The following is an 11,137-nucleotide window of genomic DNA, read 5'->3' as shown; positions in this document are numbered from 1 at the left end:
AGTCTTGAAGGAGTCTCCCAATCCTAAACTACAGGTCCCTGTGCTAAGTCCATATTAAAATGCAAGTTCCCTGAGGACTGGGCCTATTTACTTTTTTATTTTGTATCTCTAGTGTCAAATACAATTACCCTAACAAAAGGTATTTGACAAAGTCTTGGTCAGAGAATAGATGAGTGCTGTTGTTTCAGCTTAGGCTCATCACCAGCACAGAAAATGATGACCAAGGTCAGGGGCAAAGGGGTTTCAAGATGGCAGTACATCAAAGAAGTATAGCCCTGAGACTCCAACCAAACCTCTTCCAATCTAGAAAATGCACCAAACTCAATTTTTTTTTAAATTAAAAAATTTATTTAAAGTTTTGAATTTCAAATTCTATTCCTTCTTCCTTCCCTTCCTTCCCCTCCTCTTCCCTCCCCTCCCTTTCCCTGAGATGGTAAGCAATCGGATAGAGATTACATATGTGCAACGATGTAAAACATATCCATATTAATCATTTTGTATAAGACAACTCAAATAAGGGAAAAATGTAAGAAAACTGAAAAACAGTATACTTCAGTCTATGTTCACTCATTATCAGATCCTTCTCTGGAGGTAGATTGTATGCTTTATCATTAGTTCTTTGGTGTTGTCTTGGATCATTGTATTGCTAAGTCATTCACAGATCTTCATCAAACAATATTGCTATTACTGTGTACAACATTCTCCTGGTTCTGTTCACTTCACTGCACCTCAGTTCATGTAAGTCTTCCCAGGTTTTATGAAGTCATCCTGCTTGTCATTTCTTATAGCACAATAATAATCCATTACAATCATATACCATAGCTTATTTAGCCATTCCCCAATTGATGGGCATCCCTTTGATTTGTAAAGAATTAATTGTTATTTGAGGTTTTTATGCCTCGGTATGCACTGGTCCCCACAGATTTCTAATTCTTAGCCACCACAAAAAGAGCTATTTTTCATAAAAATAGGACTTTTTTCTCTTTTTTTTGAATGACCAGGCTCAATTCTGATGGGAAATTTTTCAGAAGTCAGTTGAGTCATTTTTTCAGTCCAGGTCAGCTTACGGAGAGAAGCAGGCATACACTGGGCTCAGATCTTGCCAGAGCAGGCCATATGTAGAGCTTTATACTGCCCAGGCACTGAAAGACAGCTGAGAGAGGACAGGAAGCACCATGACAGGAGGAGAAGCCAGGGAATTCCTTAACTAGAGAAGGGTAAAGGAATGGGAGCCACCTGGAAGCTCTGTCCTCCCATTACTCAGTTCTAGATCAGACTGAGAGGTTGCTAGTAAGCTATAACTGTGTACTGAGCAAGGAACAAGTTAAAAATCAAACAGTAACTGTGTGGCTAAGATTCCAAGAGCAAAACAGGGACTCAACTCTAGCCTCCAGCCCCAGGTAAAAGTGTGTAGAGGAATAACGAGGATAAGAGTCTTATAACAAAAGAAGGCCTGGAGTTCAGTACTTCTGAACTTATAGCACCTCCCATCTCTAATAGTTGATTAGTCTAGCAGCACCCTACTGAAATTCACAACCATGGACAAGCTGACAGACCCAAACCAGGGTCAGGAACTTGCACAGCTCAAAACAAGAAGGCAACAAAGAGACTGCACAGATCACATGATTTTGAAAGCACTGAAAGCTTTTGGGTCCCAGCCTGAGCTATGAAAGAAGCACAAGGATGTGAAATGATAGAAGTTCAGACAAAACATTTCCCTCAAAAGTGCACAGAGCCCACAACTAACAAAATCCAAAGTCAAGAAGCAGACTGGAAAAATTAATTTAAAAAAAAAGAATACCAATACACATATTATGGCTCAACAAAGAAACTCAGAAAAAGAGAATAATTCGAACATTTTAAAGCAGAGTCTTATAGAAAATGCAGCCTGGACAAAAGTCTATCCAGAGTTCCTGGAAGAAATAAAGAGGTGGGTTTTGTTGTTGTTGTGTTTGTTTGTTTTTGTAAAGAGCTAAAATTTATTATAAAAAATAAGTGAGAGTAGTAGAGAGGAAAATGTAAAAAGAAACAAGGGCTATGGAAGAAAGATATGAAAAAAAGAATTAATGGCTTGGTAAAGGAAAACCTTATTAAAGAAAATAACTCCCTAAGAATTAGAATTGACCAAACTGAAGCTAATGCCTCCATGACACATCAAGAAATATTAAAACAAATTTAAAAGGCTGGAAACTCATAGCAAAAACAAGCCCCTCCCTACCCCCAAAAAATAACCTGACCCAGAAAACAGACTGATGAGAAATAATTTAAGAATCACTAAACTACCTAAAAAGCATAAACAACAATGACAAAAAAAGATGACAGAGATCGGTTTCACACAATAAAGAACACTGTCTATATCTGGTAGGGGGTAAAGTAGAAAATTAAAGAATCTACAGGTCACCTCCTGAAAGAAATCCCAGGATGAAAATTCCCAGGAATATTATTGCCGAAATGTAAAGCCCAAGGTTGAAGAAAAATACTGCAAACAGCCAGAAAGAAAGAATTCAATTGCTAAGCAAAGTCAGGATCAGGCAACATTTGTCAGCTACCATTAAAATAGAGTAAATAATTTAGAAGGATAGTCTAGAAGGCAATAGATCTGCTTACAACAAATACTAACTTCCCAAGAAAAACTAACTATAAGCCTATGGAGTGGGGAATGGATTTTTAATGAAATAGAGGGCTTTCAAACATTTGTGATGAAAAGACAAGAGCTGAGAAGAAAATGACAGAGATACAGGAGTCAAGAGAAAGATAAACAGGTAAAGATGAGCAAACAATCATAAGAAACTAAACAAAGTTAAATTGTTTCCATTCCTACATAAGGAGATGATACCAGGTAGTCCTTCAGAACTCTATCTTCATTAGGGATCCTAGAGGGAGTTTGATTAGAAGGATTCTGTAGTGTTCTGATGATGTTCAAAGAAGAATGGAAAGGTTTGGAAAGAGTAATGCTCTGGGAGAGGAAAGGAAGAGATAAGAAGAATGGGGAAAATTATCTTACATAAATGAGATACCCAGGTAAAAGTTTATACAATAAGAAAGGGGAAAGTGGGTTAAATTGAACCTCATTCTTATCTGAACTGGTCAGAGGAAGGAAAAATACACATATACACACACAATAAAGTAAAAAAATATATATATTTAATCCTAAATAGGAAGGAAAGGGGTAAAGGGAAATGGAGAGAAGTGCATAAAGAGGAAAGATCAAGGAAGCAGTAAAACAAACTCTTAAAGAGAAATTGGAAAGCAAAGAGAATAGGATGAAGGGAAATGCATAATTAGTAAAAATAACTATGAATGTGAATGGGATGAATTCACCAAGAAAAGAGAAGCGTTGAAGAGAATTGATTAGAAACCAGAATCCAACAATATGTTGCTTACCAGAAACAAACCTGAAACAAACACCTAGAGTTAGAAAAAGGGGATGGAGAAGAATCTATTATTCTTCAACTAAATTTTGAAAAAGCAGCAGTAGCAATCATGCTCTCAGGTAAAGTAATTGTAAAACCACACCTAATTAAAATAAATAAAAGGGGAATTTATCTTTTGCTAAAAGATACCATGGACAATTAACATCAACACTAAATATACATGCACCAAATGACATAGCATTTCAATTCTTAAAGGAAAAGTTCAATGAGTTACAGAGAAACAGGCAGCAAAGTAGATATAAATAAAGTTAAACAACAAGAAATTTTTTAAAAAGAAATAAAGGAACTTAATATAATTTTAGAAAAGTTAGATATGATAGACCTCTAGAGAATACTGAATGGAACAGAAAGGAATATACCTTTTTTAGCTATAGTTGGTCATTTCACAAAAACTGACCATTTATTTGCATATAAAACCCTCATAAACAAATGCAAAAAAAAGCCAAAATACTAAGTCATCTTTTACTGACCATAATGCAATAAAATTACATTCAATAAAAGTACTTTAAAACAAAGATTAAAAATTAATTGGAATTTAAGTAACACTCCTAAAGAATGGTGGGCCAAAGAACAAATAATGGAATCAATAATTTTATTAAAATAATTTTAACAAGAGACAAAATACCCAATTTTTGAGCAACAGCAATTCTTAGAGAACATTTACCTCAAACACTTTCAATAAATGAGAAAAAGAGAAGATGAAGGAATTTGACATGTAAGTTTTTTTAAGCTTTTAAAACCAACAAATTAAACATCCCAATTAAATACCAACATGAAAATTCTGAAAATCAAAGGAGATTAACAAAACTAAAAGTAAAACAAAACAAAATCCACTGAATAAATAAAACAAGGAAACCACAAAATAGATAAAAAATTAGCTAACTTGATTTAAAAAGACCAAATTATCTATATCAAAAATGGAAAAGATGACTTCACAATAAGAAGAAGAAATAATTTTTCAGGTACCATTTTGTCTATTTGCCAATAAAACTGACAATCTAAATAAAATAGATGAATATTTAAATATACAAATTATTAGATGAATATGAAATATATTAAAGAACTCTAACTTAGGAAAAGAAACTAAGCAAGACATGCATGAACTCACAAGGAAAAAAAGGACAAAGTTGATTTACAAGCAAATTCTACCAAACATTTAAAAAAAAAACCTAATTCCAAAGTTACAAGAATTGAGAAAAAAAACAGGAAAAAAAATGTGTCTTCTTAAATTTCCTCTGTTGAACAAATACAGTCTTAAAACCTAAACGAGGGAGAGTCAAAACAGAAAAAGAAAAGTATAGATCAATATTACTATTGAAACAAAAATTTTAAATAAAATATTAGCAAGTGTCTCAGGGATAATATAACTCCTTGAAGATGTTCCCTTGGGAATGGTAATATTTCTGCTGGGCTCCCCTTTTAGGGCCTTGATTTTGTCTTTCCTTATCACATCCACTCTGTTTCTAATGCCAACCAATACTGGCCACCAATGAACAAATCCAAGTCCTCTGGTCCTGAGAAGTTCATAAGGTTATCCAAAGTGGAAGGTAAGGAGTTGAAACCAAGACAGAGGTGGATGGCACAGCTGAAGCCGAAGCACTCTCCTTGCCTAAGCGATTCCTTCTCAGGTGCTATGCTAAAAGCATCTACCACTAAGCACTTAAACATCTGAATCTTTAAATCCCAACTACCTTCTTGATTTATACAAGCCCCAATAGACATTAGAAAGTCTTTAAACTAATTTGAACAGACTTTTTGTCATACCTAGTTGAAATATCTTAATTAAACAAAGATGTCCAAGCACTATTCACACCTAGCTCACACTTCCTGCATTTGATTGTTTTCACCTGACAAATGTCTATCAGTTACTCAAAACAGTGGTATGGTGATGCAATTGACTGATGCAATCAATTACCATCTTCATATTTAATTTTTAGGTAAATTTTTACTGTTATCTTTTGTTTTTGCTTCACCTACATTTCCCAATATATCTTTCTCCTTTCTTGGTCCCACAGAGGCATCCCTTAAAACATAGGATAGGGGGCAGCTAGATGGCACAGTGGATAGAGCACCATCCCTGGATTCAGGAGGACCTGAGTTCAAATCCGGATTCAGACAATTGACACTGACTAGCTGTGTGACCCTGGGCAAGTCACTTAACCGTCACTGCCCTGCCCTCCCCCCCAAAAAAAATAGGATAAAGAGGAGGTAAAAACATAGTTCACAAAAAAAGTAAATGCTACACTAAAAAAATATATGACAGTCCCCCAACTCTACAAAGAAATGAAGAGGGTATGTTTTCATTTCTCTTTTGGTCAAGTTTGGTCATTACATGAAATTACAGGTCCTGAACCACCCACCCAAATGATCAAAACCATCTGGTATTAGATTGAAAAATAAAAAGGAGATCACCAGAACAGTATACGGTATAAGCAAATCTAGAAGCAAATACATGTAACAGTCTCACATTTAATGAGATGCCCATTTCTCCTCACACCCCAAGAATAAAGTCCTATTCAACCGAAACTGCTAGGAAAGTTGGCAAGATCTGAACCAGCATAATACAATAATACCATAATAATTTTCAAATTAATAAAATATATTAATATTAAAATAATACCATAAAATCATAAAAATCATACCAAAAAAGCTATAGAGTTCTCACAATTTTGAGAAAGAATTTATACACAGGTATATACATAGAAAGGTGAAGATTATACAAACATTTTCTATCATACAAAATGTGAAACTTTTTGCACAAACAGAATCAATGCAGATAAAAAAAGAAATAGTTGGGGGGAAGGGAGTTTTCATTAAAGACCTCTAATAACTAAGAGCCATTCTTTTGAGAAGATTAAGATTGAGCCTCTATAATTATCTTATTGATTAAAGGATATGAACAGTGCATAAAACAGAAAATGCAAACTATCAGTAGTCCTCTGAAAAAATGTCAAAATCACTAAGAATCAGAAAAATACAAATTAAAATAATAAAAATGTGAAAAAGGAGAGGTGACTAACAAATTAATAATAGTTGGCTTAAAAAATAATACTTTCAAGTTTTCAAAACACTTTACATACATTATTTCATTTAAACCTCATAACAATAGTATAAGGTTGGTACTACAAATACGAAAAATGCCATGACCAAAGAAGCAGATATGCCACGATAGTCTGATTTTTAATGTTTTTCTTTGGAATATATGTAAAGACTGTCATCACCTGTTTGATTATCAAAATTATTTTACTATTCTACATGCTTTGCATGGTAACTCATAAGAAGATGCTTAATGGCAAATAATAACATTATTTAAAAAATAGTAAAATTTTTTATTTGTTCCAGTAAAAAAAGGAACTATTGCATTTTCTTCTATGCATCTCTAGCAAATAGCCCTGTTTGGCACATAGTAGGTAGGTACTTAACTAATACTTACTTGCTTATTAACCAAAATACCTTATTTTAAACAATTTAGACAAGGTCATTTAGTTGCAACAATACATACAGTGAATTTATATTGTTGTCCCATCGTGGTATTAGTAAAACCATAAGTCTGTCTCTAGGTCCCAAATTACATTCATGGGTTCCTTTTTACCTCCCAGAATTTGGTTCAACTTTGTGAAATATCATTTGATTCTTTTAATTAGCTATTTTCTGGGTGACCCTGGGATTTTTTTAAGTCTTCGTTTTTCACTTCTATTTCTTGAGCATTATCACAAACTTCTACTATTTCGAAGTGGCTCCTCTTGTTTGGAGCAAAAGTTGTCCCAGTAAGAAGGATCTTCTGGTGTCAAAGGAACAGCAGATGCTACCAAATCTTCAAATGTCAAAAAAGTGAAATGTGACATAGTAAGCTCAGCATGGCCTTGAGAAAGAACCTAAAAATATGAAGATAAAATATGAAGATGTTAATGTAACACTATTTAGATCCATACTATTTTAAGATCTGATAATTAAGAAAGAATTAATTAGATACAATCAGAGGCTGGGAATACTAAATTCAATTTCATCTACTAAGAATGTAGTAGAGTTTCAAGGATTACTGCATATCACAAATCATAACAAATAAAGAAGTGAGAATAAGGCAACAAAATCCATTTAATTACATAGAGGAAATGCTTCCTTAGGAAATTATTTATCCAATTCCCTAAAATCAGAACACTTATCTTAGAAATCTCTGGGACACAGATGGCCATACTTTATCGTGCAGTGAATAAAGAGCCAAAGTTTAAAAACTGAGAGAAACCGGATGCTCAGATTAGTGCATCTCTGGTAGAAAATTTCTCATGATATAACCTTTACAGATGATGATGATGATGATGATGATGATGATGATGATGATGATGATGATGCTACTTTGGTACTAGACTTTGTCCATCCTAACCTGCTCTCTGCCTACCCCTTCCCTTTTTAAGAAGATTATAGGGGCAGCTAGATGGCGTAGTAGATAAAGCACTGGCCCTGGAGTCAGGAGTACCTGAGTTCAAATTGGGCCTCAGACACTTAACACTTACTAGCTGTGTGACCCTGGGCAAGTCACTTAACCCCAATTGCCTCACTAAAAAAAAAGAAGAAGAAGAAGAAGATTATAAGCTTATTGAAGGCATGGACTGTATCGTTTTTTCATCACTGTACATGTAGTACCCAAGTGACAAAAGTGCTAAGGATACGTTTGTTTAACTAAGATGGACTGAAGAGTACTGAAAATATTAATGGAAGGGAACAAAGCAGCTGGGGAACTTATGACTAGCAATATAATGTAACTAAATCTCCATTGTATTTAATACAATAACATTTTTAATAATTTCATAACTTATCTTCCCACCCTCCCAATGACTATTTCATTATTGCTACTGAATATCCACCAGTTTCAATTAAATGACTATTACGATTAATGCAACCAGTTCACCAGACAAGAATTCACTTCTATAGCTTTTGAAATGGTAGTCACAGGATATGATGTTCTACTAGATTAATTAACAATTTTTAAAGCAATAAACTACATGTATTCAAACATGAATTTCTTGGTAAACATTCTATTTTAAATCCTTGATTAAAGTTGGTCATAAGAATTAAGAATGGGGGCAGCTAGGTGACACAGTAGATAGAGCACTGGCCCTGGGTTCAGGAGGACCTGAGTTCAAATCTGGCCTCAGACACTTGACACATATTAGCTGTGTGACCCTGGGCAAGTCACTTAACCCCAACTGCCTCACCAAAAAAAAAAAAGAAAGAAAGAAAAGAATTAAGAATTAAGAATGAATCAATGAAAAATATTAATTCTATAATTATAAAAGTCATACCCAACTTAATATAAAACAATTATTTGTTCCCATCATAATAGAAGAAAAAATCAATACTAATAGATGCAGTTTAAAGTTCTGTCAAAAGGATTTACTATCTTACTTGAGGATTATGCGGTTTTAATCCAAGTGGTTTCTTAAGAGCAACTGCAATATGATGGTACTCATCCAATCTGCTTTCCTAGAAAAGGCAAATAAGTACATCTATTGCAGGTTTGAAGTTGTATGTTTGTTTTAATAGCATATATCATCATGATTATTATTATTATTATTATTAATCACAGTAACACATTTGACTATGCTTGGTTAAGCATATTACAAGATGCAGACAAAATGGAAATCCAAAATAATAACATGTGTCCATGATTTTTTTTAATTACTACACATCATATTGAAAAACAAAAGGCTTAAATTAAAAACAGCAGATGTTGAGATTTTAAGCGGAAAAGACTATGAATAACTAAATAAGATTGTCAAAAATTAAATAAAACTTTAAATTTAGAAAACCTTTACTGATTCATATAATGTTTCCTTTTAAATATGAAAATGCTTTAAAAAGATCAATGATTTTCTATACTTCATCTTCCTTCTTTTCATTTGATATTTCCTTTTTTTTACTATGCAATAATATTGTGAAATGAGAAAAAAAAGAAAGAGGTTTAATAAGAAAAATAGCATGCAACATTTTTTTCAAACAAAATAAAAAATTATTATTTAAGTATGATGAAATATGTAAAAGATCGTAAAAGATCCCAAATTAGCTGTTTTAGTTATAGTGTTTTAAAAGGTCAGGATGATAGTAGAATACACTAGAAACAAAAGTAATCTATATAAACAAAAGCAGTAACTGTCAAATTGAGAGATATGCATAAAGCTGAGTTACCTCTTTTTCATATAAAGAATATTTTAGTAGGCCTAAACAAACAAACAAACAAAAAAAAAAACCAAATGCTTTAAAATGTGGCCTATTGGGGCAGCTAGGTGGTGCAGTAGATAGAGCACTGCCCTTGGATTCAGGAGGACCTGAGTTTAAATCTTACCTCGGACACTTAACACTAGCTGTGTGACCCTGAGCAAGTCACTTAACCCCAATTGCCTCACCAAAACAAACAAAAAACAATAAAATGTGGTCTATTATTTAATTTAAAGAAAACTTTCTAAGGATTTTTTATAGAAAAATAATTTTTGAGCAAATGTATAACAATTATCTATTAACTGATAGAAAAAATTTTTAATTGAGAATAAGCATGAGATATTTCTCCATAAAGTTTTTGGTTTTAGAAAACTTTGAGCAAGGCAAGCAACTTTTTTTTTTAATCTTTAATTAAAACACTGTTTTAAAAAACTATAATGACAGAGAGATGTGGTTTTGGCTAGAAATGTATGAATAGAATGACTCAAACCAGTAATTCTTGCATGTCTATTACTTTTTTATACAAGTCTATAGTTTAAAATAATCATCCAGCTTCTCTTCACTACATGTGTACTAAAAATGCCTTGCTTAATTTATCTACTTTTCTTATTTCCATTTAGGGTAAAGATACTATTATATTCTGATGTCCAAAGTCAATTTTATCTTGTCTACTCAGCCATTGTCAGAGGCATGGATGAAATTTTAAAGAACAAAAGCAAAGAGGATTCTTCAATGACTGTTATTAACATAAGGAGGTCAGCTAGTGCACTGTTACAAGTTGCAATATTCCAATGTTAACTGCTAATGTAGACTCCCACTGCTATTGTACAAAAGGTTAGTGTAAAGCCATCTGAAAAACATTAAAACCTATATTTTCAAAGTCGTCTACTTCTAACCATGTGATTTTATGCCCATAAAAAATTGTGGATACTAAAACTGAAATTGACCTAAAAGTAATCCCATTTACTTTGCCAGTTTGAGCTCACTTATTTTATTCAAACACCTCAACTAGTTTTGCAGGCAGAAGGATTATTTTACTTTTTGAAGAAGATAATTAAGATTTGAGTCCAAATAATCTTTTAAGATGTATTTCAGATACAATAAAGCTATCTACTGTTATTCAGTATTACTAAAAAGATGAAACAGTGACTAGCTGTTAGGAAAAATGATCTTTACTGAACATAACAACTTAAGGAGAGAAAACATTCCATTTTTTATACTTTCTCCCCACAGGGATGATATAGGTACCATTCATTTTAAGCATCCTTTTTTAAGGATCTCCCTTCCCATCCAAAGGCAAATCTTAAGGTGTTTTTATCACAAGTGAAATTGCAAGCAACATCCTATAAAAAATCTAGGAAGTCTCTTATGGTATAATATTTCATCTTTCATAACTCATATTTATGCAGTGTTTAAAGTTTACATGGTATTTTCCTGATAGAGTAGGGTTTCTATACTTTTAAATTCAATATTCAGATAAGTTATGGAAA

The 11,137-nt window shown here is 33.0% G+C and overlaps 1 protein-coding gene across 1 annotated transcript in view; it reads right to left on the bottom strand.

Moving 5' to 3' along the window:
- Positions 1–4,042: 4,042 nt before the first annotated feature.
- Positions 4,043–11,137, bottom strand: part of AASDHPPT (aminoadipate-semialdehyde dehydrogenase-phosphopantetheinyl transferase) — a 52,973-nt gene continuing 45,878 nt past the window's right edge. Inside the window, exons 5-6 of the mRNA XM_043994951.1 lie at positions 8,838–8,915; positions 4,043–7,309 (exon numbers count right to left, since the gene is read on the bottom strand). Of these exons, the coding sequence (XP_043850886.1) occupies positions 7,145–7,309; positions 8,838–8,915 (243 nt within the window). The 3' untranslated portion in view covers positions 4,043–7,144. The remainder of the gene's footprint in view (positions 7,310–8,837; positions 8,916–11,137) is intronic.

The sequence above is a fragment of the Dromiciops gliroides genome, chromosome 3 (genome assembly GCF_019393635.1).
Source record: "Dromiciops gliroides isolate mDroGli1 chromosome 3, mDroGli1.pri, whole genome shotgun sequence".
Taxonomy (NCBI): domain Eukaryota; kingdom Metazoa; phylum Chordata; class Mammalia; order Microbiotheria; family Microbiotheriidae; genus Dromiciops; species Dromiciops gliroides.
The sequence above is the reverse complement of the archived record's forward strand: the minus strand, read 5'-3'. Positions and strand labels throughout refer to the sequence as shown.